The following is a 24845-nucleotide window of genomic DNA, read 5'->3' as shown; positions in this document are numbered from 1 at the left end:
AACTTAAATTCTTCCAAAATCCTCATGTCACTGCCCTCAAGTTCTAGTCCACAGATTTAAGCTAAAATTTTAAAAGTGATATAGATTTTCTTACCCCTCTGGATAGAGATCCCTATTAAAGACAGAAGACTGGTGGCAGAAAAATTACAATGGACTGACATCTTAAAGTGGTGATTATACCGTTAAAAGGAACCTGATTCCAAAGAAGGTTCAGCTGTGTAGGCTGGGAAACATAAAACGGTCAATTTAACAAACAGCATTTTCCTAGCATTCCCAAAAGATGTCAGACTGCCGATCCGCAGTTTCATTAATTCTCCTATGTAGCGCTTGGTTCGATATTTCTTGGTGTTTCATGGAGCGCAGGAGAAACTTACACAGCTAAGTCAGAAACAGGAAAAGCCTTCAGTGTTGCAGAGAGGAAAAAGTAAATTTATTACTAATACCCACCTGCAATTATTTCCCGTAGTTTGGGGTCTAGATTTACAGTGCATGGCAAAAAGGTTTTTACATCTCGAGCCACAAGAACTGGGGTCCTTGAAGACAAAAACACTTCAAAATTTCTTATATCTCCATCTATTTCCAGGAGTGGCTCAACATCTTTAGTTGTTGGAATATTCTTTGATATTCTTCAAATAAGAAACAAACAAAAATGGTCATTAATGTCACTATTAGGCAAATTCTGCATGTAACTTCAAATTTGTTATTTATAAAAGCAACACATTATACACCTTGCTCTCATAATTTTTTTAAAGAAAAGAAAAAGGAACAAAACAAGTGGTATAGTTACAAAATTACTAAGGTAACAAGTGTGAGGTCAGAATTACACTGCCCCAATGAAAGGCAGGATTTGGGCTAGGAAAACAGAGAAAGGAAAGTAACATATTCTAGGTAGGTCACATGTTAATGATTACCTCTCAGTGAAGACTATAAATGAGTTACCATTTTACACATGTGAACAGCAGCCTCAGACAAATTAAACAGTCTGCCTAAGTCACACAGCTAAGAGAATCTGACTGGCTCTAAAATCCACGCTTATTATAAAATACTAGGGTTCTTGCCTTTGCAAAGAAAAGAAGAAATAAAGAATAATTTCTAAATAAATTACATGAACTAGAAAAAAGCACAGATTTTTCCTTTTTTAAAAAAGGTTTTATTTTCTATTATAAAAGTAATCTGTGCTTACTATATAAGCATATATATAAGGCAAAGAAATAACAGAAAAACAGAGAGGGGAAAAAAACCACATCATTTTACCAACCAGACACGATAACTACCAATTACAGTGTCACTTAGTCTATTTTTCATTATGCATAACTTTTAATCTAGTTGAATTTATATATGTAAATACTTCTGTATCAGGCAGAGGTCTTAAATGTAAAAACAAGTGACATTCATTAAAAAATACTTAGTAAACACTTCTATGTTGAACTATACGAAACTGACATTTTTATAGGTCAAAACAGTCAAATATTGACAATTCCATAGGGTTCAACCTACTACATGCCAGGCCATGTGCCAATCTGAGGCAGTGAGTAAAAATACATCACAGAGAGATAAAGGAATGGAAAATATGAAGGAGCTTAAAAGACAAGGAAGTAGATGACAAATCTGGATATAACCCAAACATCCACTAACAAGGAAAAGATAAATAACTTGTGGTATAGCCATATAATGGAATACTACTTAGCAATAAAAAGGGATGGACTTATTTATATATGCAACATGGATAAATCTCATAGTAAATTATGTTGAGTGAAAGAATACAGCAAATGAAGAATACATAGTTGTATTTTTTTTCATTTATATAAAACTAGAAAATGTAAACCAACCTACAGTGACAGAAAAAGGATAAAGGTTCCCTGTGAAGTCAGGGATGTGAGGAAGAGAAATGACAGGGAGAGACTTCAAAGGAATGGGAGGGGACTTTAGGAAGTGATATGTCTGCTCTCCTGGCGGCGGCGACAATTTGGTGGGGATGCGTGTTGTGTGCCTATATATGTGTATACATATTTAAACTTCAGGAATTGTACAATTTAAATATGGCAGGTTATTGTATGTCAATTATATCTCATAAAGCTGTTTTAGAATCACTGTAAATCTGAAGATGTCTTCAAAACACTCAATTCCCAATTAGTCAAGAATATTAACTGTGAGATTATACTGAGTCTAGTTTCAGAGAAGCAGTAAGATTTTCATGCCCTTCAAAAAAGTGAAATGGAATCTTACTCTAATATTAGTTACAGTTACATAATTTCTCTGGGACTAGCGCTTTACTACTCAGGCCCACTACTTGGCTAGCAGCCATTTATTAAAAGCCATCTAAAAGAAAATCCAGAGAACAAAATTAGCAAACAAGAAAAGAATAGGGTGCTGCTTAGAAAATAAGGATAGCAATTTTGTCTTAATGAATTTCAGGAAGTCCCTTTTATGGACTCATGCACACGTGCACAAAACAAAAAGCCCTCTGAAATGGGATTACTTCTTAATAAACTAAACTGGCTTTCAAACTGATTATTAAATATATTTAAAATGAAATGGAAAACTTGAAGAATGGTTTCACAGAGTCATCTGCAGAAGTGGCCAAAATATCAGAGCTTAAACAGTTAAAAAGGTAGTTCATCTATTTCAGGAGTTTAACATAAAATACTAAGAAGAGAAGCTAGAAAGATTTAGATAAAAACACAGCTGACAAGTCACATGAAACAAATTAACTGAATTTTAATGCCAGCTCTGCTTAAGCTTGAATGTGAACAGTGTTCTCAATACGATGAACAATACTGCTGTTCACAAGCCAACAGTCTGCTGCTGGTTTCCAGATTGAAGTCTCTATTCTAACCTTTTGAGCTCAATACATTAAACTCTTCTACTGAAAGAGATATTTATGTAAATGATAATCTTTTGGCAGTAGGCCACCAAAATCATATGCGCCCTTATTTTTCAGATATTTTTCCAAAGGTTAGTATTTAAAGAATTTAAGCAACTTCACTTTTCAATTAAGAGTGAATTTAAATTTCCAGTATTATGAATCATGTGAATTAAAGCTGCCAGCAGTTAAATGGCCCACAGAAGGCATTATAAAACCTCAGGCATCAGTGATCTCCCAGTAAGTTTAAATGCAATCTCCTTCTATGCTACCAATCTAGCAGTACTTGTTAATGCCAACATCAATGTAAGTTAAAAGCATTTTGATTATAAATGACAGTGGTTTAGAGAAAGTCCATATTAATTCCTTGGCAGAAATTACATAAGCCGTTCATATCACTTCCATTCAAAATAAGGTTTTAAATTACATAGAAAAAATTCCATTTTAAATCAAAATATAAATAGGTTCTAAGAGCATAATTTATGAAGAAGGCATACTTACCTTACACTTTGTCTAAACGTAGCTGCCTAATAATGTCATTATTTAATCGTAAGAGATTAAAAATTAAGATAAATTTTCTTTAAAAATTTTAAAAGGGAAAACTTAACTGCCTCAGAATTGAATTACTTTGAAACAATTTAACTTCCAGTAGACTCTCAAATACTTTCTATCAGTGAGTGTCCATTTGTTAAGTACTCTTTATGCACAGAACACTTGGAGAGTCTGGAAGATAGACGGAACACACAGAAAACAGCCACTCAGCATTGTAGCCAAACGGGTCAGAAACAAAAGATAAAATGAAATCCATTGTTATGTCCATTACTATCTGCAGACAAAAACTCTAGACAACTCTGGAGCTAACCACACTCTCCCCTTCCGTCTTAACCAGGTTAATTCCTGCTCATCCTTTGTCTCTCAGCTCAGCTCCCCCTCTTCAGGGAAGTCTTCCGTGAAACCACATTGCACTCCTCTATTACAAACCCTCATAATAGCACATACGCTTTCTTACATACACATATCACAATTAGAATGTTACATTATTCAGTAGTGGAATTATTTTATTAATGTCTATCTCCCCACACTAGACGGTAAATTCCATTAAAGCTAAGAACAAGTTTGGTTTTGTTCACCACTGTATCTCCAGTGCTTAGCGCAGAATGCTGTCATATGACTTTTGCGTAATAAATATTTGTAGAGTGAACAAACTACACAAAACAGTATTGTTCCCAAAGAACTCTATTCTTTTAAAATAATTTTCACTTTAATTACCCTTTCTGATATTGAAAAAAAAACCTTGTGCTTGGGAAAGAGTACATTGATCCATTTCAGTTAATTTTTGTACATGGTGTGAAATAAGAACCCAACTTCATTCTTTTGCATGTGGAAATCTAGTTGTTCCAGCACCATTTCTTGTAGAGACTATTCTTTCCCCCACTGAATGGACTTGGCACCCTTATTAAAGCTTAACTGGCCATAGATGTATGGGTTTATTTCCTGACTCTCAACTCTATTCCACTGGTTTATATGTCTGTCCTTATATCAGTGCCACAGTGTTTTGATTACTATAGCTTTGTAGTTTGTGGGGTTTTTTTTAACACCTTTATTGGAGTATAATTGCTTTACAATGGTGTGTTAGTTTCTGCTTTATAACAAAGTGAATCAGCTATACACATACATATATCCCCATATCCCCTCCCTCTTGTGTCTCCCTCCCACCCTCCCTACCCCACCCCTCTAGGTGGTCACAAAGCACCGAGCTGATCTCCCTGTGCTATGCGGCTGCTTCCCACTAGCTATCTATTTTACATTTGGTAGTATATATAATTCCATGCCACTCTTTCACTTTGTCCCAGCTTACCCTTCCCCCTCCCCATGTCCTCAAGTCCATTCTCTACCTCTGTGCCTTTATTCCTGTCCTGCCCCTAGGTTCTTCAGAACCATATTTTATTTTATTTATTTATTTACTTTTAGATTCCATATATATGTGTTAGCATATGGTATTTGTTATTCTCTTTCTGTAATAAGTTTTAAAATCGAGAAAGAGTTCTCCAACTTTATTCTTTTTCAAGATTGTTTTTGCTATTTGGGGTCTCTTGCAATTTCATATGAATTTGAGGATCAGGTTTGTGTTTCTGCAACAAAGGCTACTGGAATTTAGAAAGGGATTGCACTGAATCTGTAGATCACTTTGGGTAATACTGACAATATTTAGTCTTCCTATCCATGAAGATACGATATCTTCCCATTTATTTAGAACTTCTTTAATTTACCAATGTTTTGTAGTTTTCAGTGTACAATTCTTTACCTCATTGGTTAAATTTATTCCTGGATATTTTATTCTTTTAGGCACTATAGTAAATAGAAGTGCTTTCTTAATTTCCTTTCAGATTGTTCACTGGAAGTGTACAGAAACTCAACTGATTTTTGTGTTGATCTGTACCCTGAAACATTGAATTTATCAGCTCTGGTAGCTTTCTTGTGAAATTCTTTGGGATTTTCTACATACAGCATCATGTAATTTGTGATTAAAGATAGTTTCACTTCCTCATTTCCAAATGGATCCACTTATTTCTGTTTCTTGTCTAACTGTACTAGCTAGAACTTCCAGTATAATGTTGAAGAGCAGTGGTGAAAGCAGGTGACTTAGTCAACTCAGACTGCTATAACAGAATACCGTAGACTGGTGGCTTAAACAACATTTATTTCTCACAGGTCTTAGAGTCTGAAAGTCTGCGATCAGGGTGCCAGCATGATCACGTTCTGATGAGAACCCTCTCTCTGATTTGCAGTTAGCTCTCTGATTCTTTTTATAAGGACACCAATCCCATCATAAGGACTCAGCCCTCATGACCTCACCTAAACCTACTTACCTCCCAAAGGTTCCACCTCTGAGCACCATCACATTGGGGGGTAGGTTTTCAACATATGAATTTTGCAGGGGACACATTCAGCCCAGAGCAGCAGGCATCCTTATCTTGTTCCTGTCTTTAGGGGGGAAGCCTGCAATCTTTCACCACCGAGAATGTTAGCAATGAGTTTTTCCATAAATGCCCTTTACCACGTTAAGTAAATTCTGTTCTACTCCTAGTTTTCTAACAGTTTTTTAATCACGAAAGGGTGTTGCATTTTGTCAGATGCCTTTTGTGTATCCACTGAGTAGTCTGCAATCCTTTTTATTTTTGTAAGGTGGGTGGTAACATCCATATTTTCTGATTTTAGTTAATTCTGTCTTTTATTTCTTCTGTCAATCTAGTGAAAGGTTTGTCAATTTTGTTGATCTTTGCAAAGAGCTTTGGTTTCGTCAATTCTCACTACTGTTATTTTATTCTCTATTTATTTCCACCCTAATCATTATTATTTCCTTCCTTTTGCTAGATTTGAAATTTGTAAAATTTGCTTCTTTTTCTAGTTTCTCAAGGTTAAAGTTAGGCTATTAATACAAGATTTTTCTCCTTTTTAAATGTAAGTATTTATAGTTATAAATTTTCCTGTGTGCTGCATCCCATAAGTTTTAATCACCCCTAAAAAGTACCTTGAAGGAATTCTCTGGTGGTCCAGTGGTTAAGACTCTGTGCTTTCACTGCTGAGGGCATGGGTTCAATCACTGGTCAGGGGAACTAAGATCCGCATGGTGCAGCCAAAAAAAGAAAAAAGTACCTTGAAAATGATTCCATGAGTCACCTTTCATATTGTGTTGGAGAGAACGGTTAGCATAGGGGGTCAGAAAAATAGACACTTTCCTTGCTATAGCTAAAGTAACAGAATTACTTTATTACTTCTGTTACTAAAGTAATTAAAAGCTAAAACTCTCCATATGCAGAAGGTTGTGCTGAGTGCAAAGCAACATTCAATGGAGCAAAGAGCTTGTTGCAGAGAAAACAAAGAGGCATCTCCACGTGGTGGTCAGAGCTGATTTTCAAGACAACAGTGCGCGCAAGTGTCAGGTTTGCTCACTCTTTAAAGTCACAAAAGTAATGTTGCATTTTATAGGCATCCTATTCAGTAAGCACACTAGGAAACAACAAACAAAGCACTTGTACATGTGGCACACTGGGTATGTAATCATGCCAACCTTCAGGCTTGCTCGTTTGTTTCTGATGTCTGATATTTGATATGTGTGACTTGTATGCTCAAGGGTGATCTAATTAGGGTTGGTAACTACTGCAAACCATAAAAATACTTGTCCAGGTTGCCACAGGGATCACTGGCAGAGCTAAACAATGTTACTCTTTTACTTACTAGAAGAGCTTACTCTACAGTTTTAAAAAACTGTTTCCCACTGAGGGTGTTCATTTCCAAGGAGATCTATTTGGCAAAAACATGAGGGCCCAAGATTACTTTTTTTACACTAATGAGGAAACATGTAGGCCTGTAATTTAATGGATAAAAGAGTGTTCAATATGCAAACTCACTAGACTACCATTAGACACACAATTTGCATATCTGCAGCTGGGCTTCAGCTGAGCTTCACCTGGGTAGCACAAGGTGTAACTCTGGTGGTAAGGAAAATTTTATGACCACAAAAATCTCATTCTTGTTAAAAAAAAAAAAAAAAAGGCACTGAATCATTTTGACACAAAGGCATTTACACTCAAAGAGAAATGAGGTTGTTCAACTGCCTAGGAAACAAATGTAGTATAATCAAAGTCTGAGGGGGACAAAAATCCCCCTCTGAGGCTGTTATATAAACTTACTGCGTATTTACATGTTAGATGCTTCCCATTAAATTCAGTTTTAATAAAGGCAGTGATTTCTATGAATACAATGCCTGCATGAAATGCAACTTGGCTGTATTCTGAAACAAAAAGCAGAGTGTTTACTGCAATGACTTTCCTTAGATCCAGACCTGATGATCTCAGATTCCTTAGAATAAGGCTGTAATGTTTGACAATTAAAATTAAAAGCCATGAGGCTTTTTTAAGGCATAAAAATGTATTTAAAGGGTGGGTCACTTGTTAACTGTGTGTGATCTGGGACAAGTCATTTAACTCTCTAGACTCCAGCTTCCTTATTTCAAAGGGGCTGAGGTAGATTTCTGAGGGCCTATCTATGGCCCTCCAGATGCTTCCCACGCCCCTGCCATGTGGGGAAATGCTCTTTCTCTCAAAGTGATGAAGGAAAGCTTTGGCCTACGCACAGATGTCCCTTCCATGTCCGAGCTCCCTTGATTCGCAGTGAAAACACGAGACACGTAAGCATAATTTTACTGGCTGCAAGACTGTACTTTTGGTAACCGCAGGGATGAGAAAGGATCAACAGGGAAGGTAAGACACGAAAGCCCAGAGAAGTAACGAAGAAAGCATCTGCTGAGGCTCAACCGTAATACTGGTAAGGCACTGCCTTCATTTATGTGTATTATGTAAAATGCTCTGAGTGAGGTAGCCCTTTCTTATATAAAATCTAATAGAAAAGATATTTAAATGTTGTAAAGAACTGAAAGGAAAAATTTTTTTAAAAACCTGTATTTGCTGAATACCTACTGCTTGCCATTCTTTGAGCCAGATGTTTTATCTAGTTTATCTAATTTCCCAACGCTCCATGAGGTGTTATTTCAGTTTTTAAAATGAGGAACCTGAGGCTCAGAGAGGTTAAGCAACTGGCCTGATGTGGCCTGGCTGTAAGGGGCAGAGCTGGAGCCTGCGTCGGCCAGATTCACAACCCTGTACCCTGCTCCCTGCGCTGGTTCAAACCGAGCGCCACAGGCATGGCTCACGATTCTTAAATTAATGATTTACCTGTTTTTAACTCCTTAAAATATAATAAAATAGAATGCTGTTACACATTAAATTTTAACACACTGAAGAAGACCAACATATAAGCCTGTGTTAGCAAGTTATCCTGGTTTTTTGTTTCAATTTTTTGCAGACTTGGAAATAAGGTTTCTCCTCCATCTTCATGTATATATTCAAATTCCTTCATTGTTTTAAAATCCAGACCAGCACTTTTCCGTTAACAAAATTACGCAAGCCAGTACACTACTCCACCCTACGTGCCTGAGCACAGAGTGCCAAAGCTAGTTAGAAAATCTCAGTAATAATTCATGACGTGACCCAGGTGACAGGACCCAGTCAGAGAAGCAGCACCCAACACTTTGATTATTAAAAAAAAAATGTGAGCAACTGTAAAATTATATTAGTGATTCACCTAAGAAACAAAATCCCCAATTAAACTTTCAAGTTTCTGAATCAGATTAATTGAAAATATCCCACCATTGCAAAGCAAGTTTAAAAGTTGGTTAACATTTGCATCTACCCATGATTTAGAATTTTCTTGATATTACATTACCAAAACTAAGTATAGAAACAAATAGATGTTTGATCCAACACAGGACTGCAACAATCACCCACACATTTTAATTTTAATATTCTTCAGAACAGCTCATTTTCCTATCTGAATTTATCAGTAAATGTTATAATTTGAATCAATTAATTTATATTCATTCTGCTTTATTTATTGGGTTTCTACATAAGATTGAATCTGCAACAAGGTTTCCACCAGGGGGGAAAAAGCCTGAAAAACCATGTACTGTAGCATGATGCCTACCCCAGTATTCCCATGCAGGTGATCAGATGATAGCAATTCAGATGACAAGACAGTAATTTCAAGCTAAGGTAACAGAGAAAACTTCAGTAAAGAGGTTGAGGCAAAACATTTCACAACAGACAATATGAAAATAGTTCTCTCTCATTAAAAAAGCAAAGCCCTAGTTTTATATCAAGAGTTTATATGATGATATGACATTTTAAAATATTCTGACAGAAGTAAATAAGATCCAATTTTCATAGCTGTTTGAGGAACACTAATAACATCGTGAGGTGCTAGCAAGCAATAAGAGATGTTCATGTTATTGCTGCCTTTAAGAAATCGTAAGAGGTGTTACACTAATCATACACAGGGCACAAATGTTTTGCAGTAAAATTCTGAATAACAATCAGGGAATGGAGGCTCTGAACTCAGAGTCTGCCTATAAATATGCCCAAGATTAAGGCAAAACTTTTATTATACGAGTTATCTTAAAGGTTTAACGTTTAATCAGCATGGAACCCAAGATCTACAATGTTTAGGATTTAGTATTTTAATATATAAACATAAATTTGTAAGCAGATCAATTAAAAAAAACTCCTTGTTCTTCATATCCCTTTGCCCAATAGTAACTTTAAAAGAATTTTAGGAGAAAAAAGTACTACACTAAACTTAATAAAAACTATACCATACGATCAGATAACCATTCGTTTATGATCATGATTCTCAGTGCTTACAAAAGTCCTGTGAAGCCATTCTTTAAATAACAGGAATGAAAGTTGAACCTTAGACAGTTTAAAATGTTCATTAAACTCAGTGTTTTTCTTGTTTTTCTGCCATGGAAAAGGGAAAGCAAAACGCATTCACTCTTTTTTCTTGGCCGACCGTGCTAACAGTGTTTCTGGTGAAATACTCCCCCCTCGTGGACTTTTTGGACATTGCAAACAGAGGTCATGGGCTTCGTGGTTTTACATAAGCATCTCACCATTACCTTAGCACTTCAATTAGCTGGCATTTTTATTATACATTGCCTTTGCTTATTCTCAAATTTTGAAGAGTCTTAAAAGTATTTTGATTTGAAATTCTGAAATCACAAACCTCTGTTGAAAAAAAATAATTTCAGGGAAAATACTGATCTCTACTGATCTCTAATGGTATATTTAATTTTTTGGACAAATTTGAATCCTTCAATAATCATATTTGTTTTTTAATGTAAATATGCATAATATTCTTACTGTATTATAAAAGAAACTATAAACCTGCATAGGTAATGATATTTTTTATTTTACATATTAAAACATATTTAGAAAAACTGATTTTTTAATACTGTTTTCAAATAGTCTTCTTAGTTAATATATCTTAGTTTTTCTTGTTAAAGTTAGAAACACACAACTTTGAAACATTTAAAATTCCTTCTTTGGGCTTCCCTAGTGGCTCAGTGGTTAAAAATCTGCCTGACAGTGCAGGGGACACAGGTTTGCGCCCTGGTCTGGGAACATCCCATATGACGTGGAGCAACTAAACCCGTGCGCTGCAACTACTGAGCCTGCGCTCTAGAGCCCGCGAGCCAAAACTACTGAGCCCGCGTGCCACAACTACTGAAGCCTGTGCTCCTAGAGCCCGTGCTCCGCAACGAGAAGCCACCACAATCAGAAGCCCACGCACCGCAACAAGTAGTCCCCACTCACAGCAACTAAAGAAAGCCCGCACGCAGGAATAAAGACCCAACGCAGCCAAAAATAAATAAATTTTTAAAAATTCCTTCTTTGTTCTATATTAGTATAAAATACTGAAAATGGCATTATGAGTTTAAATGAGAAAATATTTAAAAAATCAATTTTACCCTATTGAAAACAAAAGAAAAGCTATTGAAAACGCTATCAAGAAAAAAATTACAGACACTTAGCAGACATAAAAATGGTATAAAGGCTTAAACACACAGATGTACCAGCTGTTTAAGTGCTAAATATCACAACTGATTTTTTTTTTTCAGTTTTCCGTACAAAACCTACTGCAGTTAGTAGACACAATCAGAACTGAATGAAGCACTGATTTGGGGTTTTACATAAGTTGCTAAGAAGTTTGCATTTTTTTAATGGAAAAGATAAATTCCATCCTCTAAAAAAATGTGTATTTGCTATAACATTCCCATTGATACACAATAAATGATTCTAAATATTCACTTGAAAATGAATAAATTATATCTGGAAATAATAAAATTAGTTTAGCTCTGCATTTCTAATATCTCAGACCCACTGCCTAGCTCTGTAGTCACAGACAGCCTCCTGGCTTCCAGAAACGGGGCTGGGGAAGCTCCAACAGCTATGGCCGTGTGACCTTAGGTAATGCCTGCTCTCTCTGCCTCCCAGAGTTACGAGTATTAAATGAAATAATCTAGGCAAATCCAATGTGTGGCATATATTGAGGGCTCAAGTAATACTAGTTACTGCTTTTATTAGCATGTGCCGGCACGTAATAAACTCTATAAACATTCGGTTAATGAATGAACACAATCAAAATGTTTAGCATAACAAAAACAGAGTCCAGCTAAGTCAAAGGGCCTTTTTAAACAATACTGACAACAGCCTGTAAATAGAAACTAAAGTGGGAGGAACCTGTCTCAAAGTGTGCCCATAGGAAGCAACTCCAAATTGGGCCATTCATAAAACCATTACGAATGTAAGAAACCTTCCAAACGCAGCTGAACTCACCGTTACACGGAAATGCCTATGAAAACATTGCTTTGATTTTACTATCACCTGACAAAAGGCAGAATCTACTAGGTGTCAGCTGAAATATGTAGTCACCATTCAACCTTTGTGTTCTGAAAACGTTCTATGTGCCTTGCCCAGGGAGCTACTAGTATTAATGACAAAGGAAAATGTTTACCCACGTTTAGAGCCAAAGAAGGACACGTCTGTATGGACAGTTATTTTTTTCAAGATAAAATGTGGCTTCTCATTTACCACCTTCCCCAAATCCATGCTTTCCTCAACGCAAATGTCATCATCATATTTCTTTATTCTTTCAGAAATACCCACTACTGCCTACTCTATGCCAAGAATGTCTAGAAACAAGGAATTCAGAAAGGTTTAAGGAAGTTACATTTCGTGGAGTTAAGAGTCTAGTTCAGGAAACAAATATTAAAGAAACAGCAATGCAAATATTTATAAAAGGTAACTATGGGAAGTATCATGAAGTAACATACCAGTGTATAATGAACACATCTAATAAAATCTTGGAGACTGGGATATGCCTGGATACAAAAGGCTTCCCGAGGTAGTGACATTTAAGGTGAGACCAGAATAAGGTGGGAGAGGGGAGGATGGGCCAGAGATAAATACAGGTGGAAAGGTAAAAGGCAAGAGGGAGAAGGCATGAGGAGGGGCTGGAAATCCATGCTAAGATTGTTTGGAGCTCCAGATAAACTTGATTCCTGTATTTAGAATTCTGACCAACTATTTCTCATTATCCTTAGAACCCAATTTGATACTGAAATGACCACCATTTCCATCTTACACTACTCATACATCAAATTCAATACTACTCTACAAGCAAGGTGCTCTGTACACCTATCAGTTTTCAATGCAGCGGGAAGCACCTTTCACTCTCAAGCTGGGGTTTAGATGTGAGGGGTAGCGGGGCGGGACAGGACATGCAGTTGGCAATTCCAAAGGAAAGAGGCAGGTGAAAACACTGACCCAAAAATGATGCTTATAAATCCATCGTTTTATCAGAAAATAAAGAATAAAATGATCTTAAGAAACATGAAACTATTACAGCAGAAGAAACAGGCAGGGAAGTCACACAAATTCTTGCAGACGTTTAGAGTAACTAACGTGTCTCCTATCAGGACACTGCAACAAGACTACGGATGACGTTATTCATTTCTCAGCTCTCTCATATTCGCGGAGTGCCACCATGGACCATTCTCTACTGCTCATTTCATCTTTACTGAGCGACTGCCACCTACTTTCTCCACAACTTTCCTTTTACCCTAATTTTTCTACCCAGTTTCACTGTTATCTTCTTGCCAGCACAGGATTCTGAAAATACACTCCCTTAGGTCAACAGGGTTCCCTAAGTCGGTTCCAAGTTACACTGATATGACCAAATAACAGGCACCTTAGAGCATTCTGGGTACGTGTACAATTTTTTCAAGGCCCTGCAGTGGATCTCCATTTTACTCAGAGTAAAAGCCAAAGTCCTTACAATGTTCCTCCTAAAAGCTGTCGGTGACCCGCACCCCCTGACCTCCCTGACCTCACCTCCCCCGCTTCCCCCTACAGAATTCCCTCCAGCCACACCAGATCCCTTGTTGTTGCTGTTCCCCAAACATCCCAGGCACTCTCCGGCCTTAGGCCCTTTGTCCAAACTGTTCCCTCTGCCTAGAAACGCTTTCCCTAGATACCTACTTGGCTAATTCTCTCTCTCCTCCTTCAAGTCTCTGGTCAATATTTCTCTCCTCAAGGAGGCCTCCCCTGAGCCTCTTGAGCAGTCTGGTCCCTGCACCATTCTTCCTCCCCCTAACTCTGCTTTTTATTTTTTCCATAGCACTTGTCACCTCTTAACATGCTGTAGAGGTGTGTGTTACAGAGACTGTTTATCACTCATACCTCCCTGATAGAGTAATAAGCTCCTCAGCTTAGGGATCTGTGTCTGTATTGGTCATGGACATATCCAGGCTCCTACAATGGTGCCTGGTTCATAATGGGTGCTCAATAACTATTTCCTGAATAAATGAAAGAATTCTAAGCTTTCTCCCATTAATTTCTCTCATATGTTTGGATGTTGCTACGAGTCTGGTAGCAACAATAAAGAAGTAGCAAAATATATAAATAGATAAACTCAAAAAACAGTCAAACATGTCCAGTTTTCATGCTTCTTTTTTTTTCTCTGAACAACAAACATAGGCATGATTTGCAGGTGTATCGAAGTAAACTAAAAAATTCTGCCCTTCACCTTTATTTATCTTTAGGAACCTGAATTTTCCAATCAATTTCCACAAAGACAATGAATAAAAATAAACAACGCATAACAAGAAATGCATGTTTAACTGTCAACATTACATTTGTTTACGGCATCTTTGTTCATGGCCTGAAGACTCAATCTTCACATTAAACCTGGCAAATATACTGTTATTTATTTTATCCAGTTAAAATATGATTTCTATTTTAGATTATATTTTATTTTTTTCAGCACAAACCTGCTTAGTTTCCTTTCCTATATGGAGAATTATTTCATGATTTTGCAAAGAATTCAATCAGTTTTTTTTTTTAAAGATAAAGATATTGATAAAGTATTGAACCCCTGAATAAAGTAGTTACCTTATACACACATTAAGGGCAAGAGTGTTTTGGGGGAAAAAATGGAAATAATAACTATACACAAGACAGTAATTTAATAATGGTGGAATGATGACAACACCAACACCTACAGGGAAGACACATCATGTCAAGAAGATAGAATTTCATTAAGATTCTCAACTATATATAAAAAACACTAAAAGAGCATACATAAAACAGTACTGGGAATAAATATTTATAGTATCTCAAAACCTAAATTAAGAAAAAATCATCAGTACAAAGAATGTACTTTGTGCTACAAAGGAGATAAGACTTCTTCGCAAATCTAAACTAACTACTGTCCAATTTTTTATGCTATTCAAATTCATAACTTAAGTCCACATGCAAAAGAAACAAGCCTATGCATAATCTGGGCCACATAATGGGGTAGGGAGGGGTACCAGTAATCACCCAGAACTTCAAGGAAAGAGGAAGGCGGTTAGTGAGAGCTAAACAGAGGCATGAGGTAACTAGAAGTGATAAAACTAAGCTTATGAAAACTTCGGGTGAGTATCAGGAAGGAATATCAGACGATACGATGTTTTATTATGAAAAACATCCTAAGTACAGAAATACTGCTACTTGAATAATTTAAAGATACTGAATTTGGGATACATGTTACAAACTAGATGCCTGCAGTGTCTAGTCAGCAAGTAGTAGATATTTCCGCAAAAAGAAAATGGCTACGATTCTGAGGTTCCCTCAAAACTTATTGTTTTAAAAAAATCAAAATAAAGGACCAAAACAAAGTATTGTTTGGTAAGGCATCATCCTTATCACAAAACTAATTCTGACCACAGCATCCTAAGTAAAAGGCTGGTTGAGCAGAGTCAAAACAGAAATTCGAAATATTATCTTCATGAAAACTACTTAAATTGATCTTTTAAAAACCTCTATCATTGCTTAAAATGCTTACTGAAAAATATCAGAAATAAAGTTTTATACTAAAATATCTCAATGGTGTCTAAAACTCTGTAATAAAAGTAGACAGAAAATCTTTATCTACAGTTTTTATTTTACTCCCTTTCTTCTTACTAAATGTATGTTAACAAAAAAAGCCCTCAAATGATCTAGACAAAAAGCTTTTAGCTCAACACATAATTGCCAGAAAATTACAATAATTGTACCAATTAAAATAATCTTGAATGAACAGTATGTCATCTTAATGTTCCAATGGTTTACAGAGGGATCTACTTAATTAGCTGAAATTGCTTTCCAGTGTTAGTATCAAATGTCATTTGTTAAAAGTTGAACAATTTAGAAAATAATTTAACAAAGCAATTTTACCAAACACCAAGAACCAACATTTTCTTTTTCAGCTGAATAAATCAAGCAGATGTGTCATCAAATTGCTATAAAAATAAATGAGGCGTTTTATGGATTAAAAAAATTTTACTACTAGTGTTAAAAATACTATTTTCTGATTGTTTTCACCAAATCAGATTTCTTTAATAAAATAAATGAATATCAATTATATACTGCTGCTTTTTGTCTGTTGTAAATAACACTTTTTATTATTCAAATGACAAGGAATAGCATCAGAGAACTCAACTATGGTTAACTAGAAACAGTCATCTAAGTTATTCTAACATATTCCAATATATGATTTTTCAATGTTGATCAAATTGGCTTCCTATAGTTTTTCATTAAGAAATCATCTTAAATTACTTTGTCAATTCCTTAATGAATTCTCAGATTCTTATTACATTGTCTTTTTTCTCTTCCTTAGACTACCTACAAAGCAGTCTTTGTAAGTATTCGCAGGCATATAGGACACAATTATTTCTTTAAAAAAAAAAAAGGCATCTCAAAATCACCCTGAATCCAACCCATTCATGGATGGCAGGCCCACCAAGAGCTGAAGTCCAAAATAAGAAATTAACTTAATGGTAAAACAAAGTTCCCATTACCTCATTATACCTCCAATATATAACAATCTATATTTATTTGAACAAAATAAAATATTCCCCCTACAAAAATTTACTCCAAGCTATTTTTATTATATGATTAAAAATACCCCCCCAAAAGCATTTCTTTGACAAATGTTCTACTGATATATTAATGAACAGGGTGAAAAATTACTATTATCTTTAAACTACAGGTGATACATTCTCTTTTGTCTGTAAGATATATTTTAATTAATTAAAAATATAAATTTTTGAAAGCTTCCTTGAATATTAGGAAGTCATATAAGCTTGAGGCTCAAATGCTGGAAATTAGGGTGAAAGTTTTAAAAGGTCAAGTAATTGCCTATTAGCAAATAACAGTAGTTTTAGCCTGAAAAGTTTTCTATCATCCAGAAGGCAATGTTTTAGCCTGACATTGATAAAAACCTGTTAATTGGCTGTTTGAGTCATCACATTTTTACTTTCCTCCAGTTGTTTCAAATATGTATGTTTTACCTTCAATCAGAATATAAGTTCCTCAACACTTGAGTATTTAGGGACAAAAGATATGTTGTATGTAATACACCCTCTAATGGTCTAGGAAAAAAAAAAGGGTGTGGGGGGGGGGCGGGTAATGGTGTTTTGGGGAGATTCATGCTGAAGTATTTAGGTGTGAAAAACACTTTTGGATGGTTTGGCAAAAGGAAAGTGTATGTATGTGTGTGTAGATATGTGTGTAAGTTGCTCAAGGGCCTAAGATGCTTTGTATAGTTGTCTCTCTATGTACCCCATCTGCTCAGCCAGCCCCTGGAACACATGAAAGGACAACAATCTAAGCCCTGACCCATAGTAAAAACTCACACTAAATACACACTAAATGAAGAAAATTAACTAGAATGGATAAACAAAAATCAAGGGAAGCCATTAGGTCTCACACCTACTCATCTTGGTTTCTTTAAGAAAAGAGACAAGATTTCAGGAAGGCATGTTTTATTCAAATGATAATATCTACAATGAGACTGAGGGCTTCCCTGGTGGCGCAGTGGTTGAGAGTCCGCCTGCCTATGCAGGGGACAGGGGTTCATGCCCCGGTCTGGGAAGATCCCACAGAGCGGCTAGGCCCGTGAGCCATGGCCGCTGAGCCTGCGCGTCCGGAGCCTGTGCTCCGCAACGGGAGAGGCCACAACAGTGAGAGGCCCGCGTATCGCAAAAAAAATAAAATAAAATAAAATGAGACTGAAATACTCTTCATCCTTTTTATATCTTTTGTCTCCCAGCGACCATCCCAGCAAAAAAGTAACTAGAAAACTACAAAACCATGACTTTCTAATTTAAATTACTGCCAATGATAAGTTAAAAGCTCATTTTCATAAAAACATGCTCAATATTTTCTATAGTTTTCAATAGTTCTATAGTTTCTATAGAACTATAGTTCTGTAGTTCTATAGTTTCAATATATGTCTATAGTTTGACAACATGCAGAAGAAATAAGATAAATTTCCTGCAAAGAAATTAGACACTGTGCATTTAAAAATTTTTTTTAAAATATATGTGATTTTTCACCTGAATAGCTCATTAACCCAAGAGTTGCAGATTCTAATCATACTTGACCTCACTGATGGACTGTCCATCTTACTTCCTACAGGATCAGAACTGGCTAACTTGACTGCTTGGCATTTGTGGATTGCAGGTCTTAAAATACTAATGAACACTGCACCGTCTGCATCCACTTGCTCCATGCCTTTTAGAGGTACCAGCTGATTCTAACATTAGAATCAATCAATCAGTAAAGTGTGGTTTGTGATTCATCCTGCCACCATGAAACAAAATGGTAGGTTTTTTTTTTTAAAGCTTTCAATAGAGCTATGTATATATACATAATGATCTTCAATTACACGTGGCATGTGTGTAAAGGTTACTAAAACCACATAAGTGTACTAAGGAATACAGTTCTTGGAATCATTTAATGTAAACTATGTCCTTAAGTAAAAATCTTAAAGCAACAAATATTTACTGAACAATCACTATGGAGAACAAAAGGAATGGGAAGAGGAAAATTTCTTAATAAGAACCAGGTACTTCATGTTTGTATCCCTCCTCTCTTTTTATTTGTTCAAATCATAGCATTTATCGTCCTATATTTTAATTATTTACTGTGCTTTTTCCACTGCATTAAAATGTCTTTTTAAGTCACAGAAAAGGTGAAAGAACAGGACAACCAACTCCCAAACACAGCTCACCTAGATTCACAAACTGTCAACATCATGTCGCGATACACCTGCTATCTCCCTCCTCCCCATATATATGTACATGTATACACATCCACATAATATATACACAGGTATACTTACAGACATATGCGTATCTACACACACATACATACACTTTCCTTTTGCCAAACCATCTGAAAGTGTATTTCACACTTCAATACTTCAGCGTGAACCTCCCCCAAACACCCTTACCATGCCTAAGGAAATTAACATTAATTCAAAAATTCTTCCTTACCAACTGCCCGCAAAATGCCCTTCAGTGACCTGCTTTTCTTCTGATACAGATCCCTATCACAGTTCACACACTGCATTTTGGCTGTGGGATCTATCTCTTCAGTCTCCCCCAGTCACCAATGTGGAATTCAAGCCAGTTGTCTTGTGGAATGTTCCACACTCCAGATTCATCTGGCTGCTTCCTCAGAATTAGGATCATAGTACAACACGGCTGGCAACGGTACCAGAAAGGTGATGTGGTACCTTCTACCGCATTTTATCTAGTGGCCTATGATGCTATGCACCCCATTAATGATGCCAGGCTTGACTGTTTGATTAAAAATGCGATGACAGCCAGATATCGCCACTGCAAGCACGTGTCTTCGCTGTGATTATATGTAACCTGGGGGTGATATTTTGAGACCATGTGCGCCTCCTGTGTTCCCCAACAACTTTCCTCCAGCAACCACCGATGATCCTTGCTTGAATCAATTATCACACTGGGGATTTAAAAAAAATGATAATTTTTCTACTTCATTCATTCCTTCTACATTTATCTGCTGGCATTCTCCTAAAATAAAGAATTATTCCTTTTTCCTCTCTTCTAAGTATTACTGTGGACTCACTGGATTTCTTTTGTTGATATGTTATAATCCATTACCATCATTTTTCTTTGTGGTTCTCAAATGGGCCCAAGTTTGAAAGGTGCTCCTTCAAGCTAAGTCCTGTGCCCTTCTGTGCAGACCTCACTGTCTTTGAACATTTTCCTTCCTTGATTTCTGGCACAACAATGCAGGCTCCCCCTGAGCTTTCCCTGCCTTAGACCTGGAATCAGCCATTTCTCCAAGGAGTCCCAATCAGAAACCAAGATCTAGGCACCAGATGTGCTCACAATTTGGGGGTATTTTTGCTCCCTTTTGGTGGGCAAAACTAGAGGAAACCTCATTTTAAATTATGAGTTAATATTTAATATCTCCAAATCCAGTCTACTACCATAGTGCTCCTCCTAATTTCTTCCATTCAATATTTGTATATCCCTTCTCCCATAGGAAAAACACCGGCTTCCAAAACTATCTATTAATTCATTTTTTACTCTGTCCTATGATACATTCAAAAGGATTTCAGGAGTATAATACCAATACTATTATCAGCAACAAACCTACTAAGCTCAAGATTTCTTTGCAGTTAATTTTGTCTTCAGTATATTATACTAAGAATAAAGAATCAGAGAACTGAGTTCAAAGGTGTTTGAATTAATTTTTTTCTGTGTGGTTATATTTTCAATTTCATGTACCATTAGGATCATCTCTTTCTGTTTGTATTCAATATTAGGGTTTGCTTTTCCCATCCTTTTTGTTTCTCGATTATGATACGAAAGGCAAACTACATAAAAATATACATTCAGAGACATCTCATTCCCCATCTAAGCATCCTCTTTAGGTAAACATTTTTATTAGTTTCTGGCTTACCCTTCCCATGGGTTTGTTTTATATTTTCATGAAAAATAATATATACCTACATATGTATATACAGATGTACTTATTCCCCCTTCTTCCTTATACAAACAGAAACATGTTATATATACTCTTTTGCACTTTACATTTTTCACTTACTAATATATCCTGAAATTTTCACCGTATCAAATCATAGTTTTTTCTCATTTTCTACAGCTACAAGGCACTGTATTATGGTAGCTGTGCCATAATTTATCCAAGCAATGTTCCTATAAATGTGCATTTAAATTATGCTGCTACAGATAAGGTCACAATAAACAACCCTGTATAACCAGTTTTATAACTGTGGAGGTGTGTGTTTAAATTTCTACACATGAGATTATAGGATCAAAAAGTAAACATATATTTGCCTGGTCGCCTTTGTACCTCCAGCATCAGGACCAGGGCCCCCAAGTAGCAAACACTTAGATTTTTTTTTTGAGTGAACTCAATTATGAATTTTTTTGAGAGCTTTAAAAACTTTTTGTTTATTTTCACATCTCTCCTGCTTCTATTTCCTGAGGCCACAGACCTTCTTTCACCAATTACTCACCCTCTTCACAGAACATGCAGAGGACCCAGTGCTGGGAACCCTAGGCACACTGTCCTTAACATGTGAGAAATTGAGCAATGTTCCCGGACTCCTGAGACACAGTAAACTTCTAAGCATTATATTCAGTTAAAGGAATGTGAAGAGACTGACTTGAGTCCTATGTGTATCAAACCAAAAACTGTGCTCATCTAGCAAACATTCATTATTATACAGCACCTATGCTATGATGCAAACGTTTATTCATGAAATAATATTTTACTGCACAACCAAGGGAAAAAACAGTCATGTATCTTATAATAAAAAGATGATTTCTAAAACATCAAAGAGCAGATGCAATCAGTGACACTGCTCCACAGGCCCATGGTAGCTGTGTTTCGCTGCCCTCTACGAGAGCACCTACTTGACACAGCTCACAGAGTTCAATCTGTTTAATTTAGCACAAATTAAACAGCAAAACCTACAAGAGCTCAAGTCTGTAGACTAATACTACAACCAGCCTCTATATTCTAAAATCAGTTATTCACCTAGACAATATTAGATAAAATATGTACATGAAAAGTGGGGATTGGAAAATAATGAAAACCACATGCTGGCAATACTCTAAGAAAACTTACTTGGAATCTTAAAAGTTTTGATGTATAAACTCTACACTGAATGGTTCGTTAGATTTAGTATTTCATTTACATGTTCAAAATAGTAGTCTCAATTATACCAAGTTTTATACAATTGTATAGTTCCCTTGTTTTATACTTTTTCTAAGAGGTATTTTTATTTAGAGTTGTAACTGAAAACTTTGAAGGTATTAAGTATTCTGGTAAACAAAAGGGATTATAATTTTATTTGTTTATTTGACAAGAAAGTCAAACTCTTAAAACTTGACATGTTTACCACTTCGCTGAGCATTAACTGTATGGCTTTCCAGAAAAATATTAATCAATTTCTTTACCAGAAGTAGATTTAAAAAGTACTTCAGGTGCTTCCCTGGTGGCGCAGTGGTTGAGAGTCCACCTGCCGATGCAGGGGACACGGGTTTGTGCCCCGGTCTGGGAAGATCCCACCTGCCGCAGAGCGGCTGGGCCCATGAGCCATGGCCGCTGAGCCTGCGCGTCCAGAGCCTGTGCTCCGCAACGGGAGAGGCCACACAACAGTGAGAGGCCCACGTACCGCGAAAAAAAAAAAAAAGTACTTCAAATGACTGACTATAAAAGAAAAATAGTTCTTTTTATTGTTTTATGGAACAACTTATTGTTCTATAAAAGAACAATAAATTGTTCATATATTTTATAAATCCTTTACTGTTTAATGCAAAGAATGTTTTCCAGCCAGTATTCACAGTTCCCCAAATCCTCCAGATATAAAGCTGTGAATATACCTGCACTAATGATTTGGAAAATGTAACCTCCTTAATATTCTATAAAGACACTTAGAATAAAAAATAAAATAGAAATAAATAATAATGTTTTAAGGTTTGCATTTTGTATATATAAATAACATAGAGCTGACAGGACTATGAAACATTTTTCATCATATAGGTTACATTGAGATAGGAAGAATATAGACAAATAAATCTGTAAATTTTACATAATGGGATATATACCTGTGCTAATACAACTCCAAATTATAATGGAATTAATGAGAATGATTAGTTGAACCCAGAACTCTACATTTTATACATTCTGTATTCATTTTGCTTTATATGCATTAACTTTCTTCTGAAAAGTCAACTCAGTCTAAGGTAAATTTAAATATAAAGAGGTCAGATAAAGTACCTTTCATAGATGGTTTTTAATGTCATTTGATCTGGAATACCTTCAGTCTCTTCCAAATATAATATGAGCCATGAAGTTCGGTATGGCCACTGCTCAGTAAGGTTGATCCAGCTAGCAAGCCTATCCCAGTTGAAACTTATCTGATTGGCTCTCAGTAATCGCCCTTTAAGGAATACAAAAAATGCTTTAAATTAATAGGCATGTAACGTTAAGCCAAATATTCTGTATATTCAAAAATAATTCAACTTTAAATCTTTTAAAATTTGCCATTTAATTTACACTACAATCTGAAACCTAGTACTTATATGGATATGGCTTAAACACAACTCTGTTTAATTCTAAAGTAATTTTTTTGTGATTTGCCGTTGGTGCTACACACTGCTTTGATGACATTTATCCAGGCAAAAATCTTTCAGGATGGCATGTCAGACGGTCTCGACCCTACCCACAATCATACAGCAGAACATCAATGCACCCATGATAAGCCCCATCCTCCTATGGACCTTGAACAAATCCAAATATGCTGGATTGTACATTTACCCGTTTTATTACGGGTAAATGTACAATCTCATACACTTTCATTTTTATGTACTAAGGGTGGCTTATGTAAGTAATCTATCAAGTGAATAATAATATGTTTCTAAAATTTGTTTACATATATTTAAAAACTCCTGTCTATCACCGGGGTTTTCTTAGGACTCTAATTCAGTGTTCTACCATTGGGCATGCCTACATTAGGACACTTGGCAATCCTTGAACTTTCAGAACAGATGATTTGTTTCATTGATTCATCAATTTTTCTTTGATCTTGTTGGGATTCTGAACTGCTGATATCATTGCTTTTTAGTTTTAAACATTGTCAGTTTTATTTCATCATTATCTAGACTAAGATATCTATTTGTTTTGGTTCAAATATGAATCATCCCTTTCCTTACTACTAATAGATATAGATTTGTAATTCCCCCATCCAATTCTTCCCATATCCTCAACCCTCATTCCCTCAGCAGATCTGCTTTTATGGGCAAACCACATTATCATCACCAGATTCCTTTTCCCCTAGAAAATGGGATCTGGTCTGCTAAAAAAGTGACAAGGTCTCTACTTTCAATCCAAGCGAGCTACGGTCACATGCATTTGAGAGTTACAAAAACTCACTGAAGTATCACAATATATGGATATATGATACTAACGCTGGGGATAAAATGCTTAACAAAAGAGATATGATCCCAGCCTTCATGAAGCTTACACTCCAGTGGGCCAGACAAATAAATCAAACAAAAATCATGAAATGACTTAATCACAAATTGTGACGAGAGGAGATCTACTCTCAGCAGCGTATAAACAGATTAACACAGAACTAAAAGTTTAAAAACCTAGGCAACTAGAAGCCAGGCATTAAAATGTGCTTGCAACATTGACAACATACTTCTTGAACTTTAAAAGATGAAAAAACTGGTGAAGAAAACTTTTCGAACAATTGGAAACATGGGTTAAAACAATATGTGAACTAATTTTCATCCCATGATTAGGCTTGATCCCCCAAACATTTGTGGGAAGGCAATGAAGGCTTCAAATCTAACTACAGTTGCTCTATTGAGTTTTTAAACCTCACTCACTCAGTATGTTAGTTACTGAAGACAGACACAGAAGGCTTACTCCCCACCCTAAAAGAACTCAAGAGTGTACTGGAAAAGATGGATAGATAAGAAAACAATTACTTACAATCCTAACAGATAAGACTCTACTGGAGATACACACATATTGCTGTGAGAAAATAAAAAATGCACTCCAAATCCAGAAGCAGCAGTTACAGGAAGGTTTCCTTAAGAAAGTAACCCCTAGAACTAAGCTATGCAAGGTGAGTATGAGTCAATCTGATGAGGAAGGGCTGAGGCAAGAGGAGAAAGTTAGGGCAGTCAAACAAAGGCAAC

The 24845-nt window shown here is 36.0% G+C and overlaps 1 protein-coding gene across 5 annotated transcripts in view; it reads right to left on the bottom strand.

The window, feature by feature from the left end:
- The window catches only part of KIDINS220 (kinase D interacting substrate 220), a 93030-nt gene that overhangs the window by 21779 nt on the left and 46406 nt on the right, over positions 1-24845 (bottom strand). For all 5 annotated transcript variants that reach the window (XM_029231899.1, XM_029231895.1, XM_029231897.1 and 2 more), the window contains exons 22-23: positions 22915-23077; positions 448-626 (exon numbers count right to left, since the gene is read on the bottom strand). In XM_029231899.1, the coding sequence (XP_029087732.1) occupies positions 448-626; positions 22915-23077 (342 nt within the window). The remainder of the gene's footprint in view (positions 1-447; positions 627-22914; positions 23078-24845) is intronic.

Source organism: Monodon monoceros, unplaced genomic scaffold (assembly GCF_005190385.1).
Source record: "Monodon monoceros isolate NGI ecotype Baffin Bay Population unplaced genomic scaffold, NGI_Narwhal_1 Super_Scaffold_19, whole genome shotgun sequence".
NCBI lineage: Eukaryota > Metazoa > Chordata > Mammalia > Artiodactyla > Monodontidae > Monodon > Monodon monoceros.
Note: the sequence above shows the minus strand (reverse complement) of the source record. Positions and strands in the feature narration are given on the sequence as shown.